Raw genomic sequence first — 17,947 nt, 5'->3', positions numbered from 1 at the left:
AAAAAAAAAGATGGTGTAAATAGCAGAATGAATATAGCTGATCAATGAGTTAGCAAACTGAAAGACCAAATTGAGGATATTTCTCAGAATGAAGTATAAAAGGACAAATAAATTAAAAACATGAGATGAAAAGTTAGAAGACTTACCAAACCTGACTTTAAGACTTACTATAGTAACCATAATAGAGAGCCCAGAAATAGGCTCACATTTATTCAGTCAATTAATTTTCAATGAAAAGCAATACAATGGGGAAAAGAAACAATTGGTATTGGAACAAGTGAATTGCCATGTGGGGAAAAAAATGAATCTTGACCCCTACATCACATCACATACAAAAGACATAATATAAAAGCTAAAACTATCAATATAATGCTTTTGAGAGAAATCACAAACATATACATAAAAAGTTTTAACCAATTTTAGTAAATCAAATCCAAGAATATAGAAAAACTATAATACATCATGTCCAAGTGGAGTTAACTCAGGAATGCAAGGTTGGTTTACAATCTAAAATTATTTAATGTTATTCACCATATTAACACCCTAAAAAAAAAGAGAAAAAAGCCATATGACCAGATTAATAGATGCAAAATAGACATTTGACAAAATTCAATATCCACTCTTCATATGAACTCTCAGCAAATTAGGAATAGAACTTTTTCAATCTGATAATAGGCACCTACAAAGAGCCTACAGCAAACATCACAATGGTGAACGGTTGAATGCTTTTCTACTAAGATTAAGAATAAAACGAGGATGGCTGTTCTCATCCTTCTATTCAACATTATACTAGAGGTTCTAGCCAGAGAAATAAGGCAAGAAAAAGAAACAGGCATTCAGACTGGAAAAGAAGAAGCAAAACTCTCTATTCACAGACAACATGATAATCTATGTAGAAAATCCTACTGAATCTACCAAAAAAAACTATCTTAACAAGTGAGTTTTAGCAAGATTGCAAAATACAAGAGCAGTACACAAAAATCAATTTTGTTTCTTACACAGGTATACCTCATTTTATTGCATTTTGCTTTACTGCACTTTGCAGATATTGCTTTTTTTTTTTTTTTTTTTTTTTACAAATTGAAGGTTTGTGCCAACCCTGCATCATACAAATCTATTAACACCATTTTTCTAACAGTGTTTGCTCACTTCATGTCTGTGTCACATCTTGGTAATTTTCAAAATATTTCAAACCCTCCACCAGCAAAATGATTGACTTGCTAAAGGCTCAAATGATAGTTAGCATTTTTTTAGCAATAAAGTCTTTTTATTTTATTTATTTATTTATTTATTTATGGCTGCATTGGGTCTTCATTGCTGTGCACGGGCTTCCTCTAGTTGCGGCGAGTGGGGGCCACTCTTTGTTGCAATACATGGGCTTCTCATTGCAGTGGCTTCTCTTGTTGTGGAGCACAGGCTCTAGGCACATGGGCTTCAGTCGTTGCAGCACGCGGGCTCAGTAGTTGTGGCTCACGGGCTCTAGAACGCAGGCTCAGTAGTTGTGGCGCATGGGCTTAGGTGCTCCACGGCATGTGGGATCTTCCCGGACCAGGGCTTGAACCCATGTCCCCTGCATTGGCAGGCAGGGTCTTAACCACTGTGCCACCAGGGAAGTCCAATAAAGTCTTTTTAAATTGAGATGTGTACATTGTTTTTTAGACATAATGCTATTGCACACTTAAGAGACTACAGTGTAGTGTAAACATAACTTTTATATGTACTCAGAAGCCAAACAATTTGTGTGACTTGCTTTATTGTGATATTTGTTTTATTGCTGTGGTCTGGAACAGAACATGCAATATTTCCAAGGTCTGCTTGTACTAGCAAAAAAACAATAGGAAACTGAAATTTAAAAAGCATTTATAGGGCTTCCCTGGTGGCGCAGTGGTTGAGAATCTGCCTACCAATGCAGGGGACACGGGTTCGAGCCCTGGTCTGGGAAGATCCCACATGCCGCGGAGCAACTAGGCCCATGAGCCACAATTACTGAGCCTGCACGTCTGGAGCCTGTGCTCCGCAACAAGAGAGGCCGCGATAGTGAGAGGCCCGTGCACCGCAATGAAGAGTGGCCCCTGCCTGCTGCAACTAGAGAAAGCCCTTGCACAGAAATGAAGACCCAACACAGCTAAAAATAAAATAAATAAATTTATAAAAAAAAAAAAGCATTTATAATAGCATAAAGAATGTGAAATACTTAGGTATAAATATGACAAAGGGTGTACAAGATTTGTACACTGAAAAAATATAAAACACTGTTGAGAGAAATTTTAAAAGATCTAAATAAATGGAGAGAGATTTTCTGTTTATGGATCAAAGGCTCAATATTGTTCATAGTTAATTTTCCAAAATTGATCTGTAGATTCCACATAATTCTAAGCAAAATCCCAATAATAATTTATGTATGTTGACAAGATGATCCTAAAATTTATATGAAAATGTGAAGGACCTAGGACACCCAAAACAACTTTGAAAACGAACTAAGTTGGAGGACTTAACAGTACTTGATTTCAAGACTAATTATGCAGCTTCAATTATCAAGGCAGTGATACTAGCATAAAGATGGAAAAATAGATCGATGGAATAGAGTCCAGAAACAGACTCACATATATGGTCAACCAATTTTTTCACTAAGATGCCAAGGCAATTCAGTGGGTGAATGGATAATCTTAACAAATAACCAATGGATACCCATATACAAAAAACAAACAAAAAAACTACCTCTACTTTTATCTCATACTTTACACAAAAATTAATTCAAAAAGGATTACAGACCTTACATTTATGTAAGAGCTAGAACTATAAAACTGCTAGAAACAAACACAGCAAAAATTTTTAGTGACCTTAGGTTTGGCAAAGATTTCTTAAATAGAACACAAAAAGCATGATATAAATGAAAAATAATTTCAATTGTGCTTCATCAAAATTTAAAGTCTTTGCTCAACAAAAGACACTGATAACAAAGTAAAAAGGCAAGCTCTATACTGGGGCAAGATATTTGCAAAACATGTATCTGACAAAAAATTTGTATCTAGACCCTATAAAGGACTTTTATAAGTTAATGATAAAGAGATAAACAAACCAATAAAAAATGGGCAAATACTTGAACAGATATTTCACTGAAGAAGATATATGAATGGCAAATAAGTAAATGAACAGATAATCAATATCACTGATCATTAGGGAAAAGCAAATTAAAACTACACTAAGATACTACACACCCACTAGTATAACTAAAGTAAAAAGACAGATGGTATCAAGTGTTGATCAGGATACAAAGCAACTGGCACTCTCATGCACGGCTGGCGGGAATATAAAATGGTAAAACAATTTTGGAAAACAGTTTGGCTGCCCTGGAAGCTATCAGGGGAACCAACACTGTGTCCTTGGGTTATAGGATCAGGGCAGCAAGGATTTACAGTGGTACTTATCTGGCTTTTGGTGGAGAGCTGCCCTTGACAATGGAGACGAACATTCTGTGCACTATACCTGACTGTTACAAGATCCTACCTGATAACTCTCATTCAGTATGCATCTGGGAAAAAAAGTACCAATGCCTGCAGAATGGCATAGTAAATCAACAGTAATAAAGTATTTTAAAATATAGTTAAATTCTACTGTAGTCCAAGAAGAATCCCTTTAAATGCCCTGACGAACTATTTTCTTAGCTTTCTTCTTGTAAAACACTTTTAAAATGCATGCTAATCATACTGCTCAATATCAAAAAAACAAACAACACAATCAAAAAATGGGAAGATCTAAATACACACTCCTCCAAAGACATACAGATGGACAACAGGAACATTAAAAGATGCTCAACATCGCTAACTATTAAAGAAATGCAAATCAAAACTACAATGAGGTATCACCTCACACCAGTCAGAATGGCCATCATCAAAAAGTCTACAAATAATTAATGCTGGAGAGGGTGTGGAGAAAGAGGAACCCTCCTACACTGTTGGTGGGAATGTAAATTGGTATAGCCACTATGGAAAACAGCATGGAGGTTCCTTAAAAAACTAAAAATAGAGCTACAGTATGATACTGAAATCCTACTCCTGGGCATATATCTGTAGAAAACCATACTTTGAAAAGATACATGTACCCCAATGATCACTGGTGCACTCTTTACAATAGCCAAGACATGGAAGCAACCTAATTGTCCATCGACAGATGAATGGAAAAAGAAGATGTGGTACATATATACAATGGAATACTACTCAGCCATAAAAAAGAATGAAATAATGCCATTTGCAGCAACATAGATGGACCTAGAGATCAGCATATTAAGTGAAGTAAGCCAGACAGAGAAAGACAAATATCATATGATGTCGTTTGTATGTGGAATCTAAAAAAAATGATACAAATGAACTTATTTACAAAACAGAAAGAGATTCACAGACATAGAAAACAAACTTATGGTTACCAAAGGGGAAAGAGGGGTGGGAGAAAGGATAAATCAGGAGGTTGGGATTAACATATACACACTACTATGTATAAAATAGATAACCAACAAGGACGTACTGTATAGCACAGGGTACTATACTCAATATTTTGTAATAACCTATAAGGGAAAAGAATCTGAAAAGGAATATATATACGTATATGTATATAACTGAATCACTGTGCTGTACACCTGAAACTAACACAATACTGTAAATCAACTCCATTAAAAAGTTCTTTAAAAAATGGATGCTAATATAGGAGCCATAAATGCATTACAATAATAAATATATCAATGCATATGATAATGAATGAGTCCAGAAAAGACAAGCGGAGGATGTGGCAAAACCTTCCGGTGTACACTGTGGCCGTCCTTATCCTGTTAAACCGCACTGCAGCCACATATCTTCCCAAATAGCCATAAGACCCCTGCACAACACAAGAATATACCTAATAAGAAAAAGGAAAATGGAAAACTACATTCATAATCAGAAGTTCTCAAATCAGACCTTTAAATCACTGACCAATAAACCCACACCGAAAACAGACATTCAAGAAATAGAAACTTTAGAAATAAAGCTGGTAGCTTCTTTTACAGACTCTTCTAACTCCAATATGAGAAAACAGGCACTCAGAAAACTCGTTCAAGATATGTTTAGGAGTTGCTTTTACCAAAGCCCAAAGGGACTTTGGTTAAGCTATCTAACATGGTTTTTAATCAAATGCTTATTGTGGGGCTTAAAACCAACCCTCTGTGCAGCCTTAGTAGGAGGTGTTAAAAATCAGGGTTCTGCCATGGGGTGTGATTTCCCTGATTTCTCTGTATGGTCTTATTCTCAAAACAAATTACCATTTGGTTCTCAAGTTGCACTCTCCATTATAGCTCAGATGTATACACTTTTGTCCATTTCTAAGGGAGACACTCATTCAGAGACACTCAAAATAATGTTTTTACAGATAGTTGGTTATAATCAAGTAGACTCTCCAGAGAAACTCAAACCAGTGAAATAGAAAACTCTACAGATTGACAGCACTGATAAACCAAGCTGTAATGTATGGTGATATTTTTTATAGTTTCCACTCAGCATTTTAACAAATAAATTACAAGCAACAGTTTGATTAGCAGAGGCTGAAATTCATGCTTTGTTACCTCAGAATGACTCTAAGACTTAAAATTCAAGATGAGAAATCTGCACTTATAAACCTCACTGCACAGAACAGAATGCTTCCTTCACAAAATGACATAATCAGAACCAAATCACAGATTTTTAAAGCAATTTTGGAAAATGTCTTGTCAGGTGATTTGTCTGGCCAGAAATCAGATAGTGAAGGTTCTCAGTATGACATTAATATGGGATCTGACATACAGTTGCCATCTCCAGCTCAGAGTCCTAGAATAGATTTCGGTTGTTTCCAAATTTGGGCAATTATGGCTAAAGCTGCTATAAACACTGCATGTAGGTTTTTGTGTGGACATACATTTTCAACTCCTTTGGATAAATACCAACAAGCATGATTGCTGGATTATATGATAAGAGTATGTTTAGTTTTGTATGAAACTGCCAAACAGCCTTACAAAGTGACTGTACCATTTTGAATTCCCACCAGCAATGAATAAGAATTCCTGTTGACCCACATCCTCACCAGCATTTGTTGTGTTTCCAATTTTGGCCATTCTGATATGTATTGGTATCTCATTGTTGTTTTTAAACTTTTTTTCCCCCGCAGTTGCATTTTTAATTAATTAATTAATTAATTTTTGGCTGTGTTGGGTCTTCGTTTCTGTGCGAGGGCTTTCTCTAGTTGCGGCGAGCGGGGGCCACTCTTCATCGTGGTGCGTGGGCCTCTCACTGTCGCGGCCTCTCTTGTTGCGGAGCATAGGCTCCAGACGCGCAGGCTCAGTAGTTGTGGCTCACGGGCCCAGTTGCTCCGCGGCATGTGGGATCTTCCCAGACCAGGGCTCGAACCCGCATCCCCTGCATTGGCAGGCAGATTCTCAACCACTGCGCCACCAGGGAAGCCCTCATTGTTGTTTTTAATTTGCATTTCCAGATGACACATGATGTGGCACATCTTTTTATATGCTTATTTGCCATCTGTATAACTTCTGTGGTGAGATGTCTGTAAAGGTCTTTGGCCCATTATTTAAGTGGGTTATTTCTTATTGTTGAGTTTTTTAAAAGTTCTTTGTATATTTTGGAAAACCTATCTATCTATCTATCTATCTATCCATCTATCTATCTATCTATTCTTAAGGTACAGTTGATGTACAATATTATATAAGTTTCATGTGTATAACATAGTGATTCACAATTTTTAAAGGTTATATGCCATTTATAGTCTGATTTATTTCACTTAGCATAATACCCTCCATGTTCATCCATGTTGTTACAAAGGGCAAAATGGCAAAATTTCATATATTGTATATTCATATTCATGAATATATATGTACATATTCCCATACATATATATACACACACACACATATATATACCACATCTTCTTTATCTATTCACCTGTTGATGGACACTTAGGTTTTTTCCATATCTTGGCAACTGTAAATAATGATTCTATGAACACTGGGCTGCATGTATCTTTTCAAATTAGTATTTTCATTTTCTTCAGATAAATACCCAGGAGTGGAATTGCTGGGTCATACGGTAGTTCTATTTTTATCAATAGTTTTTTGAGAAACCTCTATACTGTTTTCCATAGTGGCTGCATCAATTTCCATTTCCAGTACACGAGGGTTCCCTTTTCTCCACATCCTCCCCAACATTTGTTATTTGTGGTCTTTTGGATGATGACCATTCTGACAGGTATGAGCTGATATCTCATTGTGGTTTTAATTTGCATTTCTCTGATGATTAGTGATGTTGAGCATCTTTTCATGTGCCTGTTAGCCATCTATATGTCTTCTTTGGGAAAATGTCTATTCAGTTCTTCTGACCATTTTTAAATTGAGTTGTCTTTTTAAAATTGAGTTGTGGATAGCAGTTCTTCATCAGAGGTGTCTTTTGCAAATACTTTCTTCCAGTCTCTGGCTTATCCTCCCATCTACTTGACATTGTGTTGTGTGGAGTAGAAGTCTTTAATTTTAATGAAGTACAGTTTATCAATTATTTATTTCATGGATTGTGCTTAAGGGTTGTATCTAAAAAGTAATCACCATACCCAAGGTCATCTACGTTTTCTCCTATGTTATCTTCTAGAGGTTTCATGGCTTTGCATTTTACATTTAGGCCTATGATTCATTTTGTGTTAATATGAAAGGTGTAATGTCTCTGTCTAGATTCTTTGTTTTTGTGTGTGGGGGTGGGGTTTTGTTTGTTTCAGGGTTTTTTTTTTTTTTGGTTTTTTGGTTTTGTTTTGTTTTTTTGCATGTGGATGTCCAGTTTTTCCAGTACCATTTGTTGAAAAGACTGTCTTTGCTCTATTGTATTGCCTTTGCCTTTATCAAAGATCACTTGACTATATTTATCTGGATCTATTTCTGGGCTCTCTATTCTGTTCCATTGGTCTGTCTATTCTTTTGCCAATACCACACTGTCTTGATTACTGTAGCCTTATAGTAAGTCTTAAGTCAGGTAGTGTCAGTACTCCAATTGTGTTTCTTCAGTATCTTTTAATTCTTTACCTCTCCATATAAACTGTAGAATCCATTTGTTAATATACACAAAATAATTTGCTGCAATTTTGATCAGAATTGCACTGAATCTGTAGACCAAGCTGGGAAGAGCTGACATCTTGACAATATTGAGTTTTCCTTTCCATGAACATGGAATATCTCTTCATTTATTTAGTTCTTCTTTGATTTCATTCACCAGTTTTGTAGTTTTCCTCATATAAATTTTACACAAAGTTTATTAGATTTAACTTAAGTATTTCTTTTGGAGGGGGTGCTCACATAAATGTGTTTTTAATTTCAAATTCCACTTCTTCATTGCTAGTAAATAGGGAAGCAACTGACTTTGTATATTAACCTTGTATCCTGCAACCTTGTTATAAATGTTTATTAGTTCCAGATTTTTTTGTTGATTCTTTTGGATTTTCTAGGATATCATGTCATCTAGATTAGATTTTAATATTGAAATCTTTTTAGCTTCAAATATCCAAATTCAAACCAAACCAGTTTTGGAATCACTGGACATGGAGACCCAAACTAACTTTTTAGTAACAGATAGCTCTATCGATCATTCAACTCCATGGGATATTCTAACTTCTTGGGCCTAGAGATGTTTGATGCACAAATGCAGACACAGAGACCTTTTTTTTTTTAATGATATGCTTCTAGGAAATATTCTGAAACACTCCAGCTTTTTATAAGTGCTGATTTATCTGACATAGAAATCCAAACAGAAGAACTTCTACTACTAAAATACACCTGTTTAGAAAGAAAAGTTCATGTAAGCAGTATAGAAACACAGAAAATGAGTATTGGTTTTGAAACCTGGGGATTTTTTTTTTTTTTCACCAGCAATGAAACATAAACAGCAATAGATACATTTCTTTCTGGCTGGTTCAGCCTGAACACTATGGAACCTCAGTTTAGAGTTATAGAAACCTAAGCATGTGCTGAACTGTGCTCAGGACTTAACTTCTACTGAGTGGAGTTCACATGTAGGATAAACTTAAAATTTTTCTCATGAACTGACAAAATGGATAACAGAGACAATGGTATTTTAACTATGCATAGGTTCATTATAATTCTTTGCCTTTTATACACGTATATATGAAATCTATGATAAATGTGAGTGCGTTATAAAGACATTAACCTATTAAAATACACGGACAGCTGACTTCTCAGCAGAAATAATTTAAGTCAGAAGACAGTAGGATATCATCAAAGTGTTAAAATAAAAATAATTCCCAAACTGTAGAATTCTCTACCTAGCAAAAATATCCTTCAGTACAGTAAGGTTGCAACAGAGGTAGCGAGAAACACTCAGCTTTTGGATACATTTTGAAGACAAAATCAACTGGATTGGATATGGGTATATGAAAGAGAAATCATGGATCACTTCAAGGTTTCAGTATGAATGGAGTTTCCATTGACTGAGATGAGAAGACTGAAAGAGCGGGTTTGTGTGTGTCAGAGGGCGAAGGGTGGAGAAACTCAGGTTTGGAAATGTTAATTTTGAGAGGCCTATTAGACATCCTAGTGAAGATGACAACAAGGTGGTTGGACATTCAAGTTTACAGTTCAAGAGAGAAGTCCAGGCTACAGATATACATTTGAGAGTCAAGAGTAAATACATGAAAGTGAATGAGATCACCTAGGGATGAGTATAGATATAAAAAAGAAGTAGTCTAAGGACTGAACTCAGGGACACTTCCAACATTTGGAGGTAAGGAGATGAGGAAGAACTATCAGGAAAGACTGAATAGGACAGCCAAAGAGATAAAAAGAAAATCAAATGAGCATGGTATCTCAGAAGCCAAATGAACAAAGTGTTTAAAGGAGCAGAGAAAGAGAACGTAAGTAATCAACTTTGTCAAATGTTGCCGATAGGTCAAATAAAATGAAGACTGATAACTGACCACTGGATTGAGCAACATGAAAGTAAATATTACCTAGAAAAGAAGTTTTGATAGGATGGTGAGGGAGAAAGGTAGATTATAGTAGGTTCAAGAGAAAACAAGAAGTGAGACATTGGAGCCAGAAGTTCAGGCAACTCTTTCAGTGAAATTCCTGTAAATGAGACACAAGATTTAGTACAAATATAGGACATCTGAATAACATGATTAAAAATCTGATTACAAAGGGACAAATACAAAAACAATGCACCAACTATTTCAGAATTTATAATTTCTCAAGTATACACAGATCATTACCAAAAACTGACCATAAAAGTAGAGAACAACAAATTTCAGAAATTTTAAATCTAACAGTATGTTAACAAAACAACGTAATTAAGCAAGAAATCAATCACAAAGGGAAAATTCATTATGTTTTTTGGATATTTAAAATCACACTTATAAATAACCAATGGATCAAATAAAAAGTCATAATGGAAATTAGAAAATATTTTATAAAGAAAGAAGTACATAACAAAACTTGTAGCTTACATTAAAAGACGTATTTTGAGGAGAATTTATGGCCTTAAATGTTTATATGAGAAAAAAGACTTAAAAGTAATAAATGTAAGCATCCATCTTAAGAAATTAAAAAATAGAAAATAAATTTAAAGAAAATAGAAGAAAGGAAATAATAAAGAACAGAAGTTAATGAACTAATAAGACAAACAATAGGGAAATTGGTCCTTTGAAAAGACTAATAACAGACTAGAAAAAGAGCAAATCACTACTGATTCTGTGGACAGTAAAATGTTGATAGAATATTGTATACAACATTATTCTAAAAATGTTTTAAAATTTAGGGAAAATGGACCAATGCCACAAAAATATATATATTGAAAAGCATAAGAAGAAATTTCTGATTGTCCTTTTCCATTAAACAAATAAAAGCTTCCCTCAAAGAAAAATTGAGACCTAATTGGCTTCACTGGGAAGTAATAAATTATTCCAGATAATGAAAGAAGACAAAACGAATTGGAAAGATTTTTATAAAGTTTATATTACCTTTATACCAAAATCTGATTTAAAAAACCCCCAAGATTGGCAAATAATTAGCCAATCTCATTTATAAAAATAGAGTTAAAAAATATTTTAAACAAAGTATTGGTTAACTGAGACCAGAAATTTATAAAAAGTATAATATACCCTGACCAATTTGACAAAGCACATCCATTCCTGAAAAAACACTCTCAGTAATCCACAAATAGAAGGAAACCTCTTCATTCTGATAGAAAACATCTGGGAAAAACATGCAGCTAACATCATACTAACTACTGAGAGTCAGAATGCTTCCCCTAGTATGTGGAACAAGACAAGGATGTCCACTTCACTGATTCCATTCAACAAATCACTGGATGTTCTAGCCAGTGCAATAAGGCAACAAAAATAAAGGGGGAAAAAAGCATGCAGCTTGAACAAGTAAAAAGGTCTTTATTTGCAGATGATCTAATTATCTATGTAGAAAATTGAATGGAATCTATAAAAAGGCTACTAGAACTAAAAGGTATATTTAGCACGGTTGTAGAATACTGGATAAACAAATAAAAATAAATTGCAGGACTTTTGGCTTTAGCCCTGACATGTAAAGAGCTTAGGAGCCATGATTCCCACTGTTATGGGGGAAATAAAAAGAAAGATGAATAAGCTGAGAATCAAAGACTTTTCATGGACATATCAGAGTAGTGAGTTGCAAGACAAATCACCACCCCAAAAACTGAAAAGTACGGCAAATTAGGAGACTTACAACTGAGATCTGCTTATCTAAAGCAGAAGTCACTGGAATTATAATTGGTTAAAAACATTTAAACAATAAACACCTCATCAAAGACATACAGATGGCAAATAGCAATATGAAAAGATGTTCCACATTACTTGTCATTAGAGAATTGCAAATTAAAACAATGAGATATCACTACACACTTATAATGGCTAAAATACAAAAATCTGACAATACCAAATGCCAACAAGGATGTGGAGAAACAGAAAGTCTCCTTCACTGCTGATGGGAATGCAAAATTTTACAGTCAATTTGGAAGAGAATTTGGCAGTTTCTTACAAAGCTAAATAAGTTTTTCTATATATGATTCAGCAATTGTGCTCCTAGGTATTTCCTGAACTGATCTGAAAACTTCTGTCCACACAAAAACCTGCGCATGAAAGTTTATAGCAGCTTTATTCACAACTGCCAAAAACTGGAAGCAACTGAGATGACCTTCAATAGGTGCATGGGTAAACACAATGTGGTACATACATATGATAGAATATTATTCAATGGGAAGAAATGAGGTATCAAGGTATGAAAAGACATGGATGAACCTTAAATGCACATTACTAAGTGAAAGAAGCCAGTCTGAAAAGACTATGTGCTGTATGATTTCAATTATATGACATTCTGGATAAGGCAAACATTACCTCAGCCAGGTGACCAAAGTCAAAATCAACAGTAATGAATCATATCAATAGGATGTACTCATGACATCCTGGGTATCTGTGTATACTAAAATGGCACTTTAATTCTGTGATCTTTCTCTCAAAAACATTACCCAACCTAATCATGAGAAAACCATCAGACAAACCCCAACTGAGAGATACTCTACAAAATACCTGATCAGTACTCCTCAAAACTGTCAAGGTCATCAAAAACAAGGAAAGTCTGAGACTGCCAAGAGAAGCCTAAGGAGACATGACAACTAAATGTAATGTGGTATCCTGGATGGGATCCTGGAACAGAAAAAGGACATTAGGGAAAAACTAAGGAAATCTGAATAAATTACAGACTTTAGTTAATTATAGTGTATCAATGTTGAGTCATTAATTTTAACAAATGTACCATACTAATGTAAGATGTTATTAACAGAGGAAATTGGGTGTGAGGTATGTAGGAACTTTTCACTATCTTCACAATTTTTCTGTAAATCTAAATCTGTTATATAATACAAAGTTTATTTTTTAAAAACAATCGTATTGCTATTTTTGTATACAAGCAATAAACAATCAGAAAGTAAAATTCTAAAATTCCACTTACAACAGCATCAAAAAATGGAAAATACTTAGGGATAAATCTTACAAAAGAAATGAGAGATCTATATGTATAAAACATTGCAGAGGGAAATTAAAGACCTAAATAAAGAAATGGAAAGTGTTCATGAGTGGGAGTTTTTCCCCAATCAAATCCCCAAGCAGGCTTTTGTGTTTACACTATGAAGCTAATTCTAAAATTAAAATAAAATGCAAAGGAACCAGAACAGCCAAAACAACTTTGAGAAAGAACAAAGTTGGAGGACTAACATTACCTAATTTGAGGATTTAAAAAAAAAAAAGACATCAGGAATGTTGTATTGGCATCAAGATATATATATAGATCCACCAAACAAAATAGATGATCAAGAAACAGACTTACACATATATGGACAACTGACTTACTACAAAGGTACAAAACAATTCAGTGTAGACAAGTAAGGGAAGTTTTTCAACAAATGGTGCTGGAACAATTGGATATCCATATGCAAAAAACTGAATTTTGAGCTACACCTTGTACTATATACAAAAATTAACTTGCATAGATTTAAATTTAAGAACTGAAACTATAAAACTGCTAGAAGAAAACACAGGAGAAAAATCTCATCTTAGGCTTGACAACAATTTCTTTAAAAGAACACAAAAGCTGGATATAAATTTTAAAAAATCAGTAAGTTTTACTTAATCAAAAATCAAAAACATTTCCTCTTTAAAAGACACTTAAGAAAATAAAAAGGCAGGCCATAGACTGGGAAAAAAATATTTGCCAAACATATATGTACCTAACAAAGGACTTTTATCTAGAATATAGAGAGGACTTTTATGACTTAATACTATAAAAAACTCAATAAAAGTGTGCAAAAGTTTGGAACAGACACTGAAGAAGATATATGTATGGCACATAAGGACATGAACAGATGCTCAAAATTACTAGTTATTAGAGAAGGCAAATCAAAACCATAATACATACCTATTAGGATGGCTAAAACTATAAAGATACTGCATACCAAGTGTTGGTGAGGATATGTAACAACTGGCACTCACACACTGCTGGTGCAAATGTAAAATAAAATAATACAACCACTCTGGAAAACAGTTTAATGGTTTCTTCAAAAGTTAAACATATATCCATCATAAGACTCAGTCTTAGGTATTTACCCGAGAGAAATAAAAGCATATGTCCATACAAAGACCCATATAAGAATACTCATAGCAGTTTTATTTGTTATAGTCCTAAACTGGAAGCAACTGAAATATTTACGTGGTATATTCATACAATGGAATACTACTCAGCAATAAAAAGGAATAAACTATTGATTATATGTGACAACATGGATAAATCTCAGAATAATGATGCTGAGTGAAAGTAGCCCAACAAAAGAATATATACTGTATGATTTCACTTATATAACATTTTAGAAAATCCAAACAAATCTCTATGACAGAAGCCAAATCAGTGGTTGCCTGGGGAGGGCAGGGTAGGGGAGAGGTTAGAGGAGTACGAGAAGACTTTGTGGAGTGATGGATAGGGCCACTATCTTGAGGGTGGTGATGGTTTTACAGGTACATACACATGTCAAAACTTACCACACTGAACACTTTAAATATGTGTAGCTTACTGTACATATATCAATTAAACTTGAATAATACTGTTAAAAGAAAACAACTGTACACAAAAAACCTCTAAATTATTGTACATTTATCTGTTAGAATATTTTAATAAACCACGATAATGCTTTCAAAGAATTTCTAATGACATGTGTAAATGCTTATGGTATACAATTAAGTGAAATTGGCCAAATATATAACTTAATATAGGATGATATCAATTACATAGAAAGCTTTTATACACACAGATCTATTTCTGGTTAGAAAAATGATCTATATTAATAATAGTTTTCCCTGGGTTATGGAATCATGGGTGATTTAAATTTCCTGTATGCTTTTCTCTATTTTCCAAAGTTTTCTTTGTTGTCCTTCTTATTTTATTATTATTTTTATTTTACCTGAGTTTGCAATATCCTTTTAAGCAGGAAAGTAAAAAATAAATGAAGGGAAAAAATTTAAGTGACTCTCTGTCCTGACAAGTGATTCCAATATATGTACCACAGACCCGTGAAAGACCAAAGAGGGGATTCTGGGAATTCACATGTGAACCAAGTATTATCTGTAGATTTAATAATATACTTCATACTCATATGAACTATTATATTTCATATGTTCATAGATGCACTGAAATTCAACCTTACTGAATCTGTAGAATGTCTATTTCTCACATCAATAGATACTACAAGTAAAACACTAACATGGAGGTCTTCAAAAACTTATTCCCCTAAGTCATTGCCTGTAGGTTGCTTCAATTGGAATATCTTCTGCTACCTTTCTGCAATATGCAGAAAATGCTAAGCACAGTACATGGCATTCAATTAATAGAAGTTCTATTACATGTTCCTATTTCTCTCCTATGGCTTTTATTACATGCTAAACTACCCCCTTCCTAAGCTACTATCATACCGGTGCTTTGTGCTTTCTTATATCGTTCAGATCCCAGAACATAACTAAAGTTATAAGGTAAATTAAACAGTGAGGGCTTCCCTGGTGGTGCAGTAGTTAGGAATCCACCTGCCAATGCAGGGGACATGGGTTCGAGCCCTGGTCTGGGAAGATCCCACGTGCTGCAGAGCAACTAAGCCTGTGCCCCACGACTACTGAGCCCACGCGCCACAACTACTGAAGCCCGCAAGCCCTAGAGCCCATGCTCCACGACAAGAGAAGCCACTGCAATGAGAAGCCCACGCACCGCAACAAAGAGTAGCTTCCGCTCACTGCAACTAGAGAAAGCCTGCGTGCAGCAACGAAGACCCAATGCAGCCAAAAATAAATAAATAAAATAAAAAACAAAAATAAATTAAACAGTGAAATATCAAAGTCAAATATGCTCTTTACACAGAAGGGCTTTGTAAAAGCTACTTCAGCTAAACATTGAGGCTTTCTGCAAATATAAGATTAGTTAAGTGTGGCATTCCCAGTCTGTGACTGACCTTCAGGAAATCATTTAATGTCTGCTAAGGTGTCTACGACTGCTTCATAATAATCCTCTCAGAAAATAAAGTCAACAAATAACTTAATTATCACTATAAAATACACTACAAAAAGCAGAGCTATTATTTATAGTTAAACTATTAGTTATTTAATGGTAATTGAGTTTACCTCAAAGAATTATTCTCTGCTTTTTGTCTGCCAAGTTCACTTTCGGTATCCATTGCCTTTCTTGCTAGTGATTTCATTTCTTTTTCCACAGTGGTTATGGTTTCCTTCATCAAAGTCATATTTGACATTTGCTCCATACGTTCATCATCGAGCTATACAAGCAGAATGACAAAGTTACTGCCATCACTAAAAACGTTTCAGTAATCTTCCCAAAGAGACATCCTCTCTTTGTACAAACCGGTATATAAGATTCACACAATGAGATGATCAGATTAGACTTGAACGTTGCAGGAGGCTGTATGGACAAGGCGACCGTGGAGCAGGAACTCAGACAAGCCACTGCACAGCTTCTCCATAAAGACTATCACAGTATACGCATCTATATTTTCAGTCTGGTTCAGCTGGACTATAGCACACACAGCTTATTTGCAAAAGGATTTCTTATTTGTTGCTCAGCATTAACAAATTACATATATAAAGTGGGATTATGACAAATAATGTTTTTCTCCTGTCTCCTGCTTTTTTAAAAACTCATTATAACAACATAAAACAGATGAATTCAGAAATATAATCAATTAAATTTGGTTAACAGAAAGTTGAATTCCCTTAATTCTGTTCATATAGTCAAAACATTTCAAATATATATTCATAGCATCTCAAATCCTTGATTAGTAAAAAGGTGATGCTTCACAGTTAAATTCAGTTTAAATACATTTCATTAATTGCCATTTCATTATAATTTTCTCTACCCTAGCTACTCTTTAGGTAGAATAAGCCAGTTTTTCTATCCCTGGCAATGTTATCATTAATGGAACAGGGAGATGAAAAAGTTGCTAAAATCCCTTAGAATGCATCCCTAATGGTTTTTTTAAAAGAACACACTTTGCAACCTAACACAAAAAAAGACTTTACTCACATTTTTTAGAAGGAAATAAATAATGAAAAAGTGACTATTTACACCATACATACTACTATAAATATCTTAGGATTACAAACACTATCATAAAAAACCAACTTCTCTGAACACAGAAAAAGGGGAAAAGGGGAAACCACTGAGAGTTTATAGCCGAAAGTGGAAAAGTGCTTTTTCTTTACGTTATGAACTGTACACTCCAGCTCCTCTATCCTTTGTTCCAAGTGAGCCTTCTCATTAAACGCTGTCTCTTGGGCAATCTGTTTAAAAAACAAAAACAAAACAGAGCGCTTTCAATGTCACTGCATTGTGTCTCACAAATGCTCGTATAGATAAAATTCTTTCAAACCTTTAGCCTTTCCCTTAGACTATCTCTTTCTGTGGTCATTCTTCTTAAATCAGTGAAGGCCACATCTCTCTCAGTCTCCACCCGCCGGAGGATGGCATGTGCTGTTGTTGATTTAGGAGATTTACAGCTTTTCATCATTTCTCGTCGAAGTCGGGCAATTTCTTCCTGTGCCTATTATTTAAATACACAGATAGACTTTTATTTAACAAGCTTTAGAACAGAAATAAATACAGCTATCTTATATCCAGCCAGTTAAAATGCAAACCTATATTAATATGCATATGGCAGGATAATGGTATAATTCTTTAATGAGTTTACACAAATAAATGCAAATGATGCCCCCATATGTAAATGAATGTCTACAAATAGAAGCTTGGTTTACAGTATCTTTGCCAAAAATTAAAAAAAAAAATTAATTTGGAAGCAGTCAATGAAAGAGA

General features: G+C 34.5%; 1 protein-coding gene and 1 long non-coding RNA gene across 13 annotated transcripts in view; one reads left to right on the top strand and one right to left on the bottom strand.

The window, feature by feature from the left end:
* The window catches only part of LOC309611586, a 512,787-nt gene that overhangs the window by 323,067 nt on the left and 171,773 nt on the right, over positions 1 to 17,947 (top strand). The window lies entirely within an intron of this gene.
* TSGA10 (testis specific 10) overlaps positions 1 to 17,947 on the bottom strand; it is a 112,762-nt gene that overhangs the window by 57,826 nt on the left and 36,989 nt on the right. For all 12 annotated transcript variants that reach the window (XM_082356155.1, XM_082356159.1, XM_082356154.1 and 9 more), the window contains 3 exons: positions 17,508 to 17,678; positions 17,341 to 17,418; positions 16,246 to 16,397 (listed from right to left, as the gene is read on the bottom strand). In XM_082356155.1, the coding sequence (XP_082212281.1) occupies positions 16,246 to 16,397; positions 17,341 to 17,418; positions 17,508 to 17,678 (401 nt within the window). The remainder of the gene's footprint in view (positions 1 to 16,245; positions 16,398 to 17,340; positions 17,419 to 17,507; positions 17,679 to 17,947) is intronic.

Source organism: Balaenoptera borealis (genome assembly GCF_965194805.1).
Source record: "Balaenoptera borealis genome assembly, chromosome: 15".
Taxonomy (NCBI): Eukaryota; Metazoa; Chordata; class Mammalia; order Artiodactyla; family Balaenopteridae; genus Balaenoptera; species Balaenoptera borealis.
The sequence above is the reverse complement of the archived record's forward strand: the minus strand, read 5'-3'. Positions and strand labels throughout refer to the sequence as shown.